This window comes from Carettochelys insculpta, chromosome 10 (genome assembly GCF_033958435.1).
Source record: "Carettochelys insculpta isolate YL-2023 chromosome 10, ASM3395843v1, whole genome shotgun sequence".
Lineage (NCBI taxonomy): Eukaryota > Metazoa > Chordata > Testudines > Carettochelyidae > Carettochelys > Carettochelys insculpta.
The window spans coordinates 5,555,803-5,572,677 of NC_134146.1; the positions used below are offsets into that span (position 1 = coordinate 5,555,803).

The 16,875-nt window shown below is 48.5% G+C and overlaps 1 protein-coding gene across 1 annotated transcript in view; it reads right to left on the reverse strand.

The window, feature by feature from the left end:
• Positions 1-16,875, reverse strand: part of STAG1 (STAG1 cohesin complex component) — a 331,084-nt gene that overhangs the window by 123,739 nt on the left and 190,470 nt on the right. The window contains exon 11 of the mRNA XM_075003885.1: positions 10,495-10,618. Within this exon, the coding sequence (XP_074859986.1) occupies positions 10,495-10,618 (124 nt within the window). The remainder of the gene's footprint in view (positions 1-10,494; positions 10,619-16,875) is intronic.

The window sequence follows — 16,875 nt, forward strand, 5'->3', positions numbered from 1 at the left end:
CACCCGACTCGCTGCACTGGCTCTTGGAGCTGCACGGCTTGGGACTGGGCAGCTCCAGTGAATCACCGGGGGCAGAGGGGTAGGTGCCTGGCTACAGGGCAAGGCAGTGCCTCTCTGGGGTGGACGATGTGGCAATCGGGTGTCTTCCTTTTGGAGACCACTGTTTTAGACATTCACTGTTTATCAAAAAGAACCATGAGAGATTTTTTTTTTGTACTTTGAAATTATAGTGTCAGGAGCCAAAAAGAAGTCTGTAAAGAGCTGCATGTGGCTCCAAAACCACAGGTTGCAGACCCTGGTCTTGGGAGTACTGCACTGCTGGGCAGTTAGGGAGTTGAATCAGAGGCTCACTGTGATCCTCAATGAAGCCACTCTCTCTTTTGGGAGGCAAGGATCACAACCTACTGAGCAAACTTCATTACAGGGCTGGATATGAGGACCCTCCTTTGGAGAATCCCAGGGCCCCTAACAGCAGCAGCAGCAGCACAGGTAGTTTTTCCTCCACTGCCCAAGTTACTGCACTGGGCCACTTCTTAAGCAACCTTTCACAGCATCTTGCTCCTGATACATTACGACTCCCGGCTCTTGCACAGTATATTCCCAATTCCTTGCATATGACTGCCCCTGAAGGGGAGCCTTTTAAACGCATCCCACTCAGTTCTAAGTTGGCTGTTGGTGTTCTGATTAGCCTGTTCTTTTTAATTGCTTGTAGCAAGTTCTTAACTGGCTTCAGTGCATTCCTGATTGCTCTGGCACTATCCCTAACCTGGCTTCTCAAGGACAAGAAAACTTTTCATCTAACTGGCAGTATATTTGCCTTCTATTTGGATCTTCAACAGAGGGCATCTTGCTGCACACAAGATCTGATGGGAAACTGTTCAATCTTGCAAGGCTGAAAGCTAAGTCTAAGTGTCAGGGATTCTTTATCCTTAAGACATAATCGCCCCGTGTGTCAGGGGAAACAAGCCTCTGGCTGAGGTAAAATCAATGAGGGTACATGGAAAACCTAAAGTGTCACAGGCTGCCATTTTGCTGCAGCACCAACGGCCATTTTAAGACAGCTGGTTTCCCCGGTAACCTGAACTCATGGAGCCAGGATTCAAGTGGAGTCCTCTGATTGGCCGAAGGGAGAGAGTTTCTAGAACCTTCGGCTGAAAGGAGGACCTAATTGAAAACTGCAGCACAGAATCATGAATATTAAAATCACCCCATTAATAATCATGAGAACCCTCTATAAATTCCAAGCTCTCAGCTCAGTCTGGGCCCTGGGAGGTTCAGGTGAGAACCCTGATATCCCATACAGGGAAGCGTGGCAGTGTGAGCAGCCGCGTCCGCTGAATCCCTGAGGCCAGCTTCAAGAAGAGAAGCGAAGAGAGCTGACAATTGTGGTGTCCCTCCCTTAGGAGGCACCATTTCAGAGCGAATCACTATATCCGCAGTCTCCCTCAGGGGGAGCTGTTTGGGAGCTGGAAAATCACTGCAGCGTCTGTCTTCAGACAAAGCTGTCTAAGAGCTAATCACTGCAGCCGCAGCTTCCCTCAGGGGAAAGGCCCAAGCAGCTGCGAAGCGGTGCTTTTGTACAAGCACCCCTCTGTACTCTAGCCGCGCGCTTGCATCAAGGAACGACAAGTGGGTCTCCCGGTGTACTCACCGGGTGGCGAACTGGCACATGGCTCCGGCCTTGGGTACTGCGTAACCGGTGAGGAAGCCAGAGGCCCACCAACATCATCCTGCTCTCTTTGATCTGGCCACACCACCGCCCACAAGTCGCGTGAGTGCCAGAGCTGCTATTCATCGGCTGTGACCTGTTCAACTGGACTCTTCAACCGGATTGGACCCTAACTTCGGACTGGACAATGCCGTCGTCGACGACACGTAAATTTCACCAGGCCTGAGGCAAAAGGCCCTGGCCTCTCACACACTAGAACTGGGATATGCTTAAACGCTATCCAAGAACATCTAAATAGGCACCAGGACCCCTTACAGGGGAGTGGGAGGTCGTAACTCTCACTGTGCCTTCCTCTGACGGGGGGAGGGTAGTGCCTGGGGGCCTGACCCCACACGGCCGGGCCTACTAAGCCTACACAATATAAAAGCCACACTTGGTTAAAAACGTTTATAATAAGTTTAATATAGTAATGTTTATGTTTAGTTAAGTATAGTAATAGATCATTGGTATATACATGTATATAGGTGATAAGTAACCTAATGCCAATTAGGCATTAATAGTTTGTCCATATTCCTTTCCCATCCTCTCATTTTTTCTCCCGAGTGAGGCAAAAAGCCCAGGGAAAAGGTTGGGGGTAAGGTGGTCAACTGCGGACAGGGACCCAGCGGCCTCCGCCACCAGCCACTTGGGCCGGGAGTAGCGCCCCGGCCCAGATTCCTTCTCCCTCCATCCTTTTTCCCCTCTCCTAATAACTACATTTTTCCTTTGCGGAACAATAAAGTGATGATAATATAAGGAATCCTAAGATGGATCACAAGTATACCTTTGTAAGTTAAGTATAGTTTAGTTAGTAGTGATATGAGTTGGTTTATGTGTATATTTTACTGTTGTTGTTGCCTTTTTGCTTGTTATCTTTGTTAATAAATTCCTTGCTAGTTGCACTTCATACCTGTGTTGATTCCCTTTCTCTCCCTCGGTCTGGGCTCCTACCTATCAGGGAGTGGGCGGACCTTAGGTGTGATTACATTGCCTCCCGCTGGTGACTGCGTTCCTCCCCTCACTGTGGGACTCCCCCTCCGAGGACCCTGGGTTTTTGGCCCTGGCTCACCCGCACTTGAATTGGCCATCTGTCACGGGGGGGAAACCACTGGGCGCTGACACTAAGGTGCGGGAAGTCCTGATCAGAGACATGCTGTTCGCAGACGATGCTGCTGTAGTGTCTCACACAGAAGACCAGCTTCAAAAACTGCTGGATCAGTTCTCCAAAGCCTGCAAGGACTTTGGGCTTACCATCAGCCTAAAGAAGACAAAGGTACTCGGTCAGGATGTTGCTGAATCCCCATCAATCAGCATTGACAACTATACGTTGGAGGTCGTCCACGAGTTCGTTTACCTCGGGTCCACCATCACTGACACCCTGTCGTTGGACACTGAGCTAAACAGAAGGATCGGAAAAGCGGCCACAACTCTGTCCAGACTCAGCAAGAGAGTGTGGAACAACAACAAGCTGTACACTCACACCAAAATGCAAGTCTACAGAGCCTGCATCCTCAGCACCCTCCTTTATGGCAGCGAGACTTGGACCCTGTATGCCTGCCACGAAAAGAGGCTGAACGTCTTCCACTTGCGCTGCCTCAGGCGCATCCTTGGAATATCATGGAAGGACAGAGTGACCAACACCGCCGTCCTTGAGCAAGCTGGAATCTCAACTATGCACACCCTCCTCAGGCAGCGGTGGCTCCGCTGGCTTGGCCACATCCACAGGATGAATGATGGAAGGATTCCAAAAAGACATCCTGTATGGTGAGCTAGATTCTGGCAAAAGACCTCTCGGACACCCCCAGTTGTGCTACAAAGATGTCTGCAAGAGAGACCTCAGAGAGGCAGACGTCGAGCTGGACAACTGGGAAGAACTAGCAGACGACCACAGCAGATGGAGGCAGGGGTTACACAAGGGCCTTCAAAAGGGCGAGATGAGGATCAGATAGCTAGCAGAGGAGAAGCGAGCGCACAGAAAGCACACTAAGGACTTGCCAGACACCCACCACATCTGCAAGAGATGCAGCAAGGACTGTCACTCTCATGTGGGTCTTCATAGTCACAGTAGACGCTGTAAATGAAGTCCTCAGTTGAAACTATAAAGGGCGCGATCCATAGTCTATGCAGACTGAAGGATGCCTACTACTATCAGACTACAGGAGCCCATTGGCCTGGGTATGTCACACTTGTTCACAAGTGCAGGAAAGACAGGTTACTCACCATACTAACGGTGGTTCTTCGAGATGTGTCCCCGTGGGTGCTTCACAATAGTTCCACAATAGGTGTCGGGCTCGCCCGGCGCCGCAGATCGGATCTTCCAAGCAGTTTCTGCCGGACCACGCATGCGCCGGTGCGCGCCGCTCCCTTGCGTGCTCCTGGCCACGTGCGCGATCCGGTCCCCACCAGTTCCTTGACCAACCGCCTCGGATGCTCCTGCAAAACACTAAACAGAGATCCGAAGCGGGGAGGATGGGCGGGTAGTGGAGCACCCACGGGGACACATCTTGAAGAACCACCGTTACTACGGTGAGTAACTTCTCTTTCTTCTTCGAGTGTCCCCGTGGGTGCTCCACATTAGGTGATTACCCAGCCAATAACCCAAGATAGGAGGTGGGTAATCGGATTATGTGCAGCTTGTCCCCGAGAGGACCGCTGTCGAGAGACGGGTATCCTCTTGGAATACCCTGTGAAGGGCGTAATGTTTGGCGAAGGTGTCATAGGATGACCAGGTCGCCGCTCTGCAAATGTCTTTTAGCGCAACGCCCTTGAAAAACGCTGTTGATGCCGCCACCACCCTAGTGGAATGAGCCCTGGGCATGGCCAGTAAAGGAGTCTTTTTGAGTTCGTAGCACATTTTTATGCAGGATACGATGTGCTTCGAGATTCTCTGCAAAGACAGACCTTTTCCTTTCGATTTGGGAGCGAGACAGACTAGGAGCCTATCCGTTTTCCGGAAGGACTTCGTCCTGTCTACATAGAAGGCTAGCGCCCTCCTCACATCCAGGAGGTGTAGGCGCGCCTCTTTGTTAGAGTTATGAGGCTTTGGATAAAACAAGGGTAAAACAATAGGTTCGTTAATGTGAAACTCAGAAGAAACCTTGGGAACAAAGGCTGGATGCAGCCGTATGGTTACCGCCTCCTTGGAAAAAACAGTGCAGGGTGGCGTTGCCATAACTGCCGCAAGCTCGCTCACCCTGCGAGCTCATGTAATTGCGAGAAGAAAGGTAGTCTTTATCGTAAGGAGGAGGAGGGAAACCGTGGCCAAGGGCTCGAATGGTGGTCCCGTGAGCACGTTAAGCACCAGGTCCAAGTTCCACGAAGGTGGAAGCGGTTTCCGAGGGGGGTATAGGTTTACCAACCCTTTGAGGAACCTGGTAACCATGGGATGGGCGAACACCGTGTGCCCTTCCTCTTCGTGTCTGAACGCCGAAATGGCGGCAAGGTGGACCTTTAACGAGGACAGTGAGAGTCCTCCTCTCTTGAGGTCCAGTAAATGCTCTAATATTACAGGTATAGGCATCGAAAGGGGGGCCAGCTGTTTGGTAGAACACCAAGCCGTGAAGCGAGTCCATTTCTGCTTGTAGGTCTTCCTGGTCGAAGTCCTCCTGCTACTTTCTAGGACTTGCTGCACTTCCTCCGTGCATGTGCTCTCTTGGGAGCTGAGCCATGGATTAACCACACTTGTAGTCGCAGGCCTTGGGGGTGCGGATGCACTATGGACCCCTGGGCTTGCGTGAGCAGATCCGGCGCCACCGGAAGAGGCATCGGTGGACGGTCTGACATGCGCAGGACTAGGGGGAACCATTGCTGTCGATCCCACATTGGGACTATCAGGATCATTCGGGCTCCTTCCCTCCTGGCTTTCTGCAAGACTTTGTGGATCAGCACTGTGGGAGGAAAAGCGTAAAGCAGGGGGCCCCTCCACGAGATCGCGAACGCGTCCCCCAGGGACCTCCGTCCCAGTCCTGCCCTGGAGCAGAATCGTGGGCACTTCTTGTTGTGTTGAGTGGCAAACAGGTCTATCTGGGGAAAATCCCATGGGTGGAAAAACGGTCGTAGCAGATTGGGATGGATCTGCCACTCGTGCGTGAGTGCAAAACGCCTGCTCAGCTGGTCTGCCTTCACATTGTGAGCGCCTGGTAAGTACGAGGCTTTCAAGATTATCTTGTTGGCGATGCAGCAGTTCCATAACCGGACTGCTTCCACACATAAGGCACGGGACCGAGCTCCTCCTTGCCGATTTATATAAAACATGGCGGAGGTATTGTCTGTACTGATCCCGACGACTATGCCTTGTATATGGTCTCGAAAGTGTCTGCAGGCGTTGAACACTGCTCTGAGCTCCAGTATATTTATGTGCAGTGACTGCTCCGTGGAGGACCACAGCCCTTGAGTCACCCCTTTGCCCATGTGTGCTCCCCACCCTATGAGGGAGGCATCTGTAGTAAGAAAAAATGATATTTGCGGCTGGTGGAAGGGTACCCCTGTTAGCAAGTTCTTGGGGTTTACCCACCATTGCAGGGATTTGCGCACCTCTGCTGTGGGCGACTCCGCCCTGTGAACGGTGTGTGCTGCCGGTTTGTATACGCTCGCCAGCCAGTGCTGCATGCTGCGCATGTGTAACCTGGCCTTCTGTACTACGAACGTCGCCGCTGCCATGTGGCCCAGCAGCTGTAAGCACGTCAGGACCGGCACCGTAGGGCTGAAGGTGATGACCTGCACGAGGGAGGCGATGGCCTGAAAGCGAGTCTCTGGTAGATATACTCTCGCTGTAATAGAATTTATGCGTGCCCCTATGAACTCCATGTCCTGTGTGGGGTCTATCTTTGATTTTGCCAGATTGATAACCAGGCCGAGCGAAGAAAACGTGCCTGCTGTGACGCATATCATGCGTAGTACCTCCTCCTTCCAGGCCCCTATGAGTAGGCAGTCGTCCAGATACGGGAATATAAATACCCCCTGTCTGTGCAGGTAGGCTGACACCACTGACAAGGTCTTGGTGAAGACTCTGGGGGCCGAGGAGAGGCCAAATGGTAGGACCTTGTATTGAAAATGTTCTTTGCCTACCATGAACCGGAGGAATCGCCGGTGAGCCGGATGGATAGTTATGTGAAAATACGCGTCTTGTAAATCGAGGGCTGCGAACCAATCTCCATCGTCCAGTGCTGTAAGGATGGAGGCGATTGTGATCATCCGAAAGCGTTGCTTGCGCAGGTACCGGTTGAGGCCTCGAAGATCTAAGATGGGCCTCCAGCCTCCTGTGTTTTTCTCCGTGAGGAAGTACCTCGAGTAGAACCCTTTTCCTTGCAGTTGCTCCGGCACTCTTTCCACTGCCCCTATGAGCATGAGATGGTCCACCTCCTGCTTGAGCCTCGCTACATGGGAGGCCTCCTGGAGGTGGGGCCTGGGTGGAGGTCGTGGCTATGATCTCCAGCACCCATTTGTCTGTGGTGATCCTTTGCCACTGGTCGTAGAATGGTTGGAGGCGATGGTGGAATAGCCGCTTCGGATGACCTTGTGCGATGGTAGTGATGGCGCAGCCCTGGATCTGTGTGTCAAACTTGTGGCCTCTGGCCCTGCCCCGAGGACGCACGGCTCTGTTGGGAACATCGCCTGGGAGTTCTGTACTGCTGGTGCTGTTGATGTCGCCCTTGCTTGTAACCCCTGTGGTACTGGGGACGCTGTTGCTGGTACTGGTACCGTCTTTGTTGAGGGTAGTACTTTTTCTTTCTGTATGGAGGGGTGTAAATCCCCAGGGTCCTAAGTGTGGCTCTTGAATCTTTACTGGAATGAAGGACCGAGTCAGTTGATTCAGCAAACAGCTTCTGCGAGTCGAAGGGAAGATCGACTCTCTTTGCCTGCAGATCCCTTGGTATACCCGAAGTATGGAGCCAGGACTCCCTTCGCATCACCACTGCCGTAGCTGTGGAACATGCTGCTGTGCCCGCAACATCCAGGGCGATCTGAACTCCTGTCCTCGAGGCTGCGTAGCCTTCTTGCACAATGGCCTTGAGCACCGGTTTCTTGTCCTCTGGAAGCGAGTCCATGAGGGAGGTTAACCTAGCACAGTTGTCGAAATTATGGTTCGCTAAATGCGCTGCGTAATTTGCCATTCGCAACAGTAGAGTGGAGGAGGAGTAGACCTTTCTGCCGAACAGCTCTAGCTTCTTGGCATATTTGTCTGTTCCCCCTGTCCTGAATTGAGATGTCTTTGATCTTTGTTGCGACGACTCCACCACCAAGGAATTTGGTTGTGGGTGGCTGAACAGGAACTCCATGCCCTTCGCCGGCACGAAGTATTTCTTATCCGCTCTCTTGTGGACAGGCGGAATAGTCGCAGGGGTTTGCCATATCGTAGTGGCGGACTCCAAGATTGCTTCATCAAGCGGTATTGCTATTTTGGAGGAGGCCGGAGGTCTCAGATTTTTGAGGAGCTTATGGTGTTTCTCTTGCACCTTTGCTGTCTGGATGCCTTGCGTAAAGGCCACCCTCTTAAACAGCTCTTGAAACTGTTTGAGATCGTCCGGAGGATGGACGTCCCCCGGGGCCGTAGCCTCGTCCGGGGAGGAGAGCGAGGAACCGCTGGGGTACGCCTCTCTGGACCCTTCCGGTTCCTGTTGGTGATGGTACACCCTTTCGCTAGAGGCTTCCCAGGGAAAATCTCGGGGTTCCATAACCAGTCCCCCCTGAGATACTTGAGTCTCTGTCCCCGTTCACGATTGCCCTCGGGGATACCAGATCGTCTGTGGGGATCTTTCCCTGGTAGATTGCCGGTGGTGTCTATGCCCCGCGTGATAGGGGCGACCGTGGCAGCATGGGCACTGTTCTTGGGAAGGTGACCTCGACCACTCCCTTGGTGCATACCCTCTGCGTCTGGGGGAGCGAGATTGTTGAGAGACCTGGGACACTGGAGAGAGCGATTTGTGATAGTACTCCAGCGGCTCAAACCCCAGGAAGGGTGAAGGTGGTCCCAGCCAGGGCGAGGCTGGCTGTAAAAATGGAGACGGGGGCTCCGGGTAGGCTGGGGGGACCCGTGCCTTCTAGTTGGAGTCTGCAGCATGAGCGGAGGGCTGAGAGGAAGCAACTCTGCAGCCCTGTCTGGAGAGCGGCTGCGGTGCCTCGTTTTGTGTGCAGCCTTCCCCCTCTCTTGAGGAGGTAACTCCGCCCCCTGGCGTGTAGGGGATCTCGGCCCCGTCCGCGCCATGCTCGGCACGCTCATGGGTGGTGCCGCACAGGCTGCGTCCTCCGGTGGCTGCAGGCTGCGTGCCTGCGCGCTCTGCACCGCCAGTTCCCCGGGGGTCGGTGCCGCTGCTTGCGGTGCCACCGGTACCAGCGCTTGTTTAGCCACCGCCCTGCCTGCGGTGCGGGGCGGCTGTTTGATTATCGGAGGCAGAGCCGCTTCCACGTGGCTCTCCGTGCCGCTGCCGATCAGCTGTTGCTGCGGCTGGGGGCTGCGCGCTCCTCCTGTCCCGCTCACTGTTGCTGCCGGCAGGGATCAGGCTGGGGGGGCTTTCCTCCGTTTTTGCGCTGATGGGGGGAGGGAAGCGGCTTTCCTTTTATGGGCCCCGCAGGGTCCCTCGTGCTGCGGCCGCTCCGGCACGTCTGGCTGGAGGGCCTTGTCGAAGAGCAGCATTTAAGCCGCATCTCCCTGTCCTTCCTTGCTCTGGCTGTTAGTTTTGCACAGAAGGAGCATTTCTGCGTGACATGGGACTCCCCCAGGCACCTTATGCAGAGACTGTGCGCATCAGAGGCTGGCATTGCCTCTCGGCAGGACTCACATTTCTTAAATCCTGAAGAGGACATTGTTGGTGAGTCTTTCAGTTGTTAATGGGTACTTAGCACCTTCTCTGTGCTGTTTTTCGCCTTCTCCGATAGCCTGCCGCGGCAGGAGGGCTGATGGCCCTAGGCTCCTGGCCTCCGGTGTTCCGCTTGTTACTGGGACTGGACTGAATGCCGTCCCGCTTGTTGTTGTTTTTGTTTTTTTTTTGAAAAATAACAACTGGCTAACTTGCAGTAGCCTAAGAACTTGAAAACTTTAAAGAAAAAACAGTTAAAACCATTGAATACGCTAACTTGGCCTTAGCCTAGTTCGGATTCCGTCTGCAGCCGACGGCGGTTAAGAGGAACTGGCAGGGACCGGATCGTGCACGTGGCCAGGAGCGCGCAAGGGAGCGGCGCGCGCCGGCGCACGCGCGGTCCGGCAAAAACTGCTTGGAAGAGCCGATCTGCGGCGCCGGGCGAGCCCGACACCTATTGTGGAACTATTGTGGAGCAGCCATGGGGACAGTCGAAGAAGAAGATAATTTGTTCTTCTTGATCTCTGGTGATGGGAGAAGCAGCAATGGGCTTGAACTACATTAAAGGGGATTTAGGTGGGACATTAGGAAAAACAACGTGTCATAGTGGCTAAACACTGGAATCAACTGACTAGGGAGGTTGCGGGATTTTTAAGAACAGGTTAAACTCTACTTGGCAGGGGTGTGGTGCAGACAACACTTACTACTACCTTAAGTGTAGAGGACTGGACTAGATGACGTCTCAAGGCCACTCCTAATCCTCTGAGTCTAATTCTTAGTAATCTGGTCACCTAAAATAATCAATTAGATCGCCACCTAACCATGGACAGCTAACACTGCTAATTTTAAGCCATACAAAAGATGACAACTACTAAAACGTACTGATCAAGAAATACATAACAGGAAGAAAAATAATCAAAAGATGATGTATTAAATAGGAAAGGGAACATGCATTTTTCCTGCTGTCATCCTCAGGAATATACTACTTACCCTGTCATGTAGCGTCCAACCGACATATTTTAAATAACTATCATTTAGGAAGGCATCGCTATACATTTTCATCCACACTCCAATTTCCTCAATACAAACGGCTCTAATCTCAGCAATAGCATCACTAGAGGAAAAGAAAAAAAGAATAATACACTTTCACGAGGTCTAAGTCAAACAATTTTCCCTTCATCCCCATTAGACTAGTGAAAATTTACTAGCACATTACAGTATGACAATGTGCATGGATTTGTCTTTACTTTCTCCATCATTCCCACACACTGATTTTGTCCACTTTTATCCTTCTGTTCAACAGTTGTCACTAAACTTGTCATCCTCAAATCCACCAACTTATCAGTTTCACCTCATCCCTCCTTTATGCTGTTTTTGCCATCCTAATGATAGATTTTTAATCTACTCCACTCCTCAAATACACCATTTCTTCCATTATATCAAAGCTCCGTAAGTAGTTGCCAATCTTAGTATCTTGAAATTTATTTCCAAAATATGAACTACAAAGATGTGGCTGGTTGCTTGACACTCTTTTTTTTGTTCAGATACTTGTGTGTATTCAGACTCCATTTTGTAAAAAGAGGTCCAAACGTATGGAAACAATGAAGAGGAATCAATCTAGCTTTTGTTTTGGCTAGGGACTCGTGCTCAGGTCTCCATTCCTGAGATGTACTTGAGAACTGAAGGTGCTGGATGGCTCCAAAGTGGGGAGAGAAGATGAAGGTGGCAAAAGCCAACTGATTTGATCCAGTCCCCTGTGTTACTTCCTGCACAGACACCAAAGGAGTTGATGCAGGGGCAGACCACAGTAATGCATGTAAACTGGTCACATGAGAGCAAACTGGGGATCTTCATTGTTGTCAGGGAAATTGTTGATGAGACCATCCATGTTGTAGTGCCACTGATTTATCTTGGATGGTTCTACTCTTCCCATCTGATGTGATATTTGGATCTACAGATTTTATATTTAAGCTCACAGTTAGCATAAACATACGTGAATGTTCATAAAGTGTCATAACAGCCTACAATAAGGAACATTGGGAAAAGTCTCTAAAGGGAGAGGGACTCTATTAGTACAAACAAAAAAGCCTACAGATATAATTCAACGACCACATAAAGATTATGCCTGGAAAACAAAACAACAGCATGAAACCTGACCATGCCAGGCCAGAGATACCGCCACATCCTCCTGCTTAGGTAGTGTGAGTGCTTTTTGAACACCTTTCTGTTTTTTCCAGCTCAGTGATCCAAGAGAGCATATTCTGCAACACTGGTATGAGTCAGGACCAAAAATGCAATTCAAAGGAATATCCTAAATAGGGATGTTAATGGTTAACTGGTAGGGGCTGGAGGAGCCATAGTGTGCAGCAGCCCCAGTAACACGGCAAGCAAGGGGGAACTCCAGCTTAACCCGACCAATCCCCGTCCACGGCACGGGTGAGGGCCACTCCCCCATTTAATCAGTTATCTGATCAAACTTAACTTTTAAACGGTTAACTAATTAAATGGGCTTTTACATCCCTAATCCTAAACTCTTTAATGCCAGCAGACTTTGCCTGGTCTTGGAGTGTTTGAATGCACCATGTGCTGCATCTGCTTTTCAGCAGTGAGGCTGCAAAGTGAAAATCAGTATTAGAGACAGAAGACGCATTTCTACCTTTGCTATTGTTTCCTCTCCCCTTCTGTGTGTGCTCATCTTGTCTTGTGTTCTTTGGAAACTGGACAGGACTTTAACAATGACACCTCTAGACCATTTCAACTAAGTACTTACCTTTTCCACAAAAAGGAAAACTATCTTTGATACCATCTAAGAAATTGGTAAACATGGTATTTTTATTGTAAAAACTCTGCATCTAAAGGGAAAGGTAAAATTGGATGTTGTTAAAATGAAAGCTTAATTTATATTTCAAATGTTTTAACTGTTTTACCCTCCTTTTCTGTATCTTTAATAAAAACGCTTTAAGGACTTCTATTGGTTTTCCCATGGTACTAAGTAGTAAAATATCTCTATATCAGTGATGGGCAACCTAGGGTAATGAGTAGACTGTATGAAAGGCATTCCATCTCAATGGTCTGCAAGACTGCTGTAACTAAAGCAATGTAACCATCATAGCAGCGATATGACTGGATGGAGAGGGCATGCACAGCTCTTACAATCAAAGTTGTGTGCAATTAGCACACACCTCACTTCATGTGCCCTTGCTTTATGTGCATGCCCTAACAGTACTGATACGAAAATAATCTATGAGTATGGAAACCAGTAGAATCTGGTAACCCTGTGCAGGCCACCCACAAGTCCGATGGGTTACAGATTGCCTACCACTGATCTAAACCTAAAAATCATTTGAAAAGGATTTAATGACTCCTGCTCTACCCACCCCCCCAAAAAAAAGGGGGGGGGGGCTAAGATGGAACAACTATTCCATAAAGCTGTTAGGATTCGAGGATTTCCCTCTGCTTGCTGAAGGAGACAACACCTAAACAAAGAGAGAAGATCCTTTTTGGTATACAAGTTGACATGCCAAAGTTTCTCACAAAACTCAAGGAACTTAAAACGGATATTCAGGACACACTACTGCTTATAAAAAGAAAGAACACTGCTCACCTAGCCAGAAAGTTCAATGCAACTGAAAACCAAGTAGGAAAAAATGGTGCCTGCAGCCTACAGGACGTGTACACCAGAATCAAGGACTTGGCGATAGAAGCAAACTAGAGACATCAATTCTGCTTTTGCTTACACCATAGTATACAAGTCTCAGCAGTATAAAAAAGAACCAAAGAGGCTGACGAAGTTCAAAAGTTGATAGCGTAATTATAATCTAATCCAGCAGTTCTCAATTTGTGAGTCAGCAGCTCAGGCAACATGGCTGTTCCAACATGTCTGAGGCAGCTTGAGAGATGGGGAAGAGGGCAGGCATGCATGCCTGGATGATTACTGTCAGAAACGAGAAGTTGGGAGTCTGGACATATGTGCATGACAACAAGGGAGCAAGAGAGACACACTCCCTGACCCTCTCTTGTGATTGCAGCTCCTTGGTATTTCAGCAGGGCCGAGTCTTGCATTGCTGCAGGCTGGAAAGCTCAGCTTCCAACTGCTGTAGTGAAGAGGAGCAACATGGCTGGTGGAGGACAGGGGATGATATTCACTGTTGTTTTTGACTGACTGAAGAGGGAGATGTAGTGTCAGGATATTTTTTTTTCTGTTTTATGAATAATGGCAAAGTCCTGATCACAAGGTATTGGGCATTTAAATAGAAAAGATCTCAACCATATGATTAACCATAAAATCATGATTATATGCTTTGCTTAATGGGGTCCAGAGTTCTCAGGAACTTGAAATATTGAGCCCCAAATGCATGTGTGCACATTTACTTAGATACAAACACTGCAGTCATGGATATTCTCACAACCTGTTCTTACAGAGAGAACAGAGGGCAGCACAGATGGCTTTCAGAGAGCATGATGATGCTACTCAACATGCTAGTGTGCATGTCTACAGAAAAATGTGAGGACGTACGAATAAACACCCTAACTGAGAATATGAATTAGTATACAAAAAGAATCTCTAAAATACAGAAATGGAGGTTACTCACTTATCACTGCAGTTCTTCTATACAGATTCGGCACATTCCCACTCATGGTATGCACAAATGATACAGGAAGCTTCTTGTAAGAGTGTGTATTGAAGCATGCTCACAATCCCATCCTCCCCATTTCTGCTCCTGCTCATCTCCTGAGGTTGAGGCTACACACATAGGTATGGCACCCCAGCCAGCTAAGTTTCCTTCACCACTTCCTCAGGTCCAAACTTGAAACAGAACTCTGAGGAAGAAGGTAATCAGGGCAGGGACTGTGAATGTGCATAGACCATCTTGAAAACTTCCACTTACAAATAAATAGCCACTTCTCCTTGGAGAAGCTTCTGCTCATTCCCCCTCATAGCACCGTTTCATATGCAGCACTCTTGCCAGCAGATAGTACAGTATTGGGTCCTGATCAAATAACTATTACAATATTGCCTTACAAAAGCAAGCATCCAATGTGGATGGCAGATGCAATGTTTTGCAGAACTATAAAAGAGCAGCTGCTGCACAGATACCTAACAATGGCCGTGTCTACACTAGCCCCAAACTTCGAAATGGCCATGTAAACGGCCCTTTCAAAGTTTACTAATGAAGGGCTGAAATACATATTCAGCACCTCATTAGCATGCAGGCAGCCGCAGCACTTCGAAATTGATGCAGCTCGCCACCGCGCAGCTTGTCCCGACAGGGCTCCTTTTTGAAAGGCCCCGCCTACTTTGAAGTCCCCTTATTCCTATGAGCAGATGGGAATAAGGGGACTTCGAAGTAGACGGGGTCCTTTCGAAAAGGAGCCCCTTCGGGACGAGCCGTGTCAATGTCGAAGTGCTGCGGTCACCCGCATGCTAATGAGGCGCTGAATATGTATTTCAGTGCTTCATTAGTAAACAAATGGCCATTTCGAAGTTTTTGGCTAGTGTAGACATAGCCAGTGAGGTACATTTAAGGCGGGTAACAGAAGCCAACTTGGTCCTTGTGGAATCCTTGCAATCTAAACCTCCCTAAGGAGAGGAACATAGATTTCTTTGTAACATTCTTCAATGCAGGGCTTAATTGCCCTAGAGAGGCACTGTGATGTAATTGCTTATTTTTTTTACTCTCAGCCCAATAAAAAGAAATAGCCCCTGTGACTTCTTGAATTCCCTTGATCTAGTCAAGTGGAAAGCAAATGCTTTCTTGCAATCTGAGATCATAACTTTCACTGCCCTGGATGAGAGTGAAAGTTTAGGAAAAATACTGGCAAGTTAAAGAACTGGTTAAGATGGAATTCTATCACCACCTTCAGGAAGAATCTAGGGTTTGGGTGAACGATCACTTTCTTGTAGAAGACCATAAATAGCAGGTCAGCCAGAAGAGCCTGTAGATCACTCACCCTTCTAACATGTAACGGACACAATGGCAATAATCTTATTGGAAAGATGAAATAAGGACTATTATCCCAATGATTCAAAAAGAGGTCTGATGAACTAAGCAAACATTAGGTCGAGATTTTATATTGATGTACATTCTTTGATCAGGGAGTAAGAATTTATTAGCTCCTTAGTGAACCTTTTTCCTGTGTCATGACTAAATGAACTGTTATTGCCAAGCAACATTGTTACGGATGAGCAGACCACTTGCTACAAGAGGAATTTACACAGATAACAGAAAAAAGCCCTAAGAATTTTAAATGACATACGCAATCCACACAGGATTAATCAGGAGCTGAAGGTGGGTTTCTATACTAGTCCTGGGTGAAAACTTTTTGCACTTAAATTCAAAACACACATATAGTCTGACTTCACCTTAGAATTCAGAAGAGTCTCCTGAATATTTTTTCTAAGCACAACATTATTAAATCTGTCAAAGTCCTAACGCCTATACTGCCAAATGAACACAGTGTGGGTCTGAGTGGCAAATTGGACTCTGATGGGTCACAAGGCCTGTAGTTCCCATGCGCCTTAAGAAAGCTGCAGAGTGCTGGAGGGAATCAAAATAATCTTTGCCTTGTTTTATTTTCTTCCTAACTCTCCAAACAAAAATGATGACAGATCTCCTCAGAGTGTTCCCCTAGTTTAGTAGAAGTGCATTCAATATGGAACCGATTGTACGCTCTTGAGCAACGCCTTTGACTTTTGGAGTTATGTTTTGTTGCAAATAGGTCAATCTCTGGATATCCTCATAACAAGATTTTATTATACACTGAGCTCCTGAGTGATACATAGCACGATTAGGTGACCCCCCCATCCCTGGTTCTTTTCTTACATGAAGGGGTAAATAACATGTCTTTATTCACTATCTCCATCCCATTCATTATTTTATACAGGTCTCTAACATATCCGCTCTTCCTTCTCTCTTTTCTTAGCTGAAAAGTTCCTGTCCTTTTACCCTATTTATAAGAAAGCTACTTCTAACTTAACTTAATGGGAAAAATAAAAAGGGCAATAAAAGTATCAGCTCTGAAATCTTCCATGACTCAATAGTCAATGAAGAGCAAGTGTGAAGACTAAAATGATAGACTCACAAACACCTTGTGTTGCTACATAGGCAGGTTATACTCCAAACCAGCTTAACCTTTTCTAAGATCAACAGGTTCACTCTTTATAAAACCTGGAAGAAAGTTCCTCCAAGTGTTTCCCTCTCCTCACCATTATCCCTTTATTTCTGTCCAGGTTTAACTTCAGTCAGCTGCCTTTCCTTCAAATTCTCATGCCCCCTGGGCACTAGCAGAGCTGCAGCTATTGGAATTGAATGTAATGCATTATGCTGTGTACATACTGCTGGCATTTCAGCGTATATGATTTCACTCACT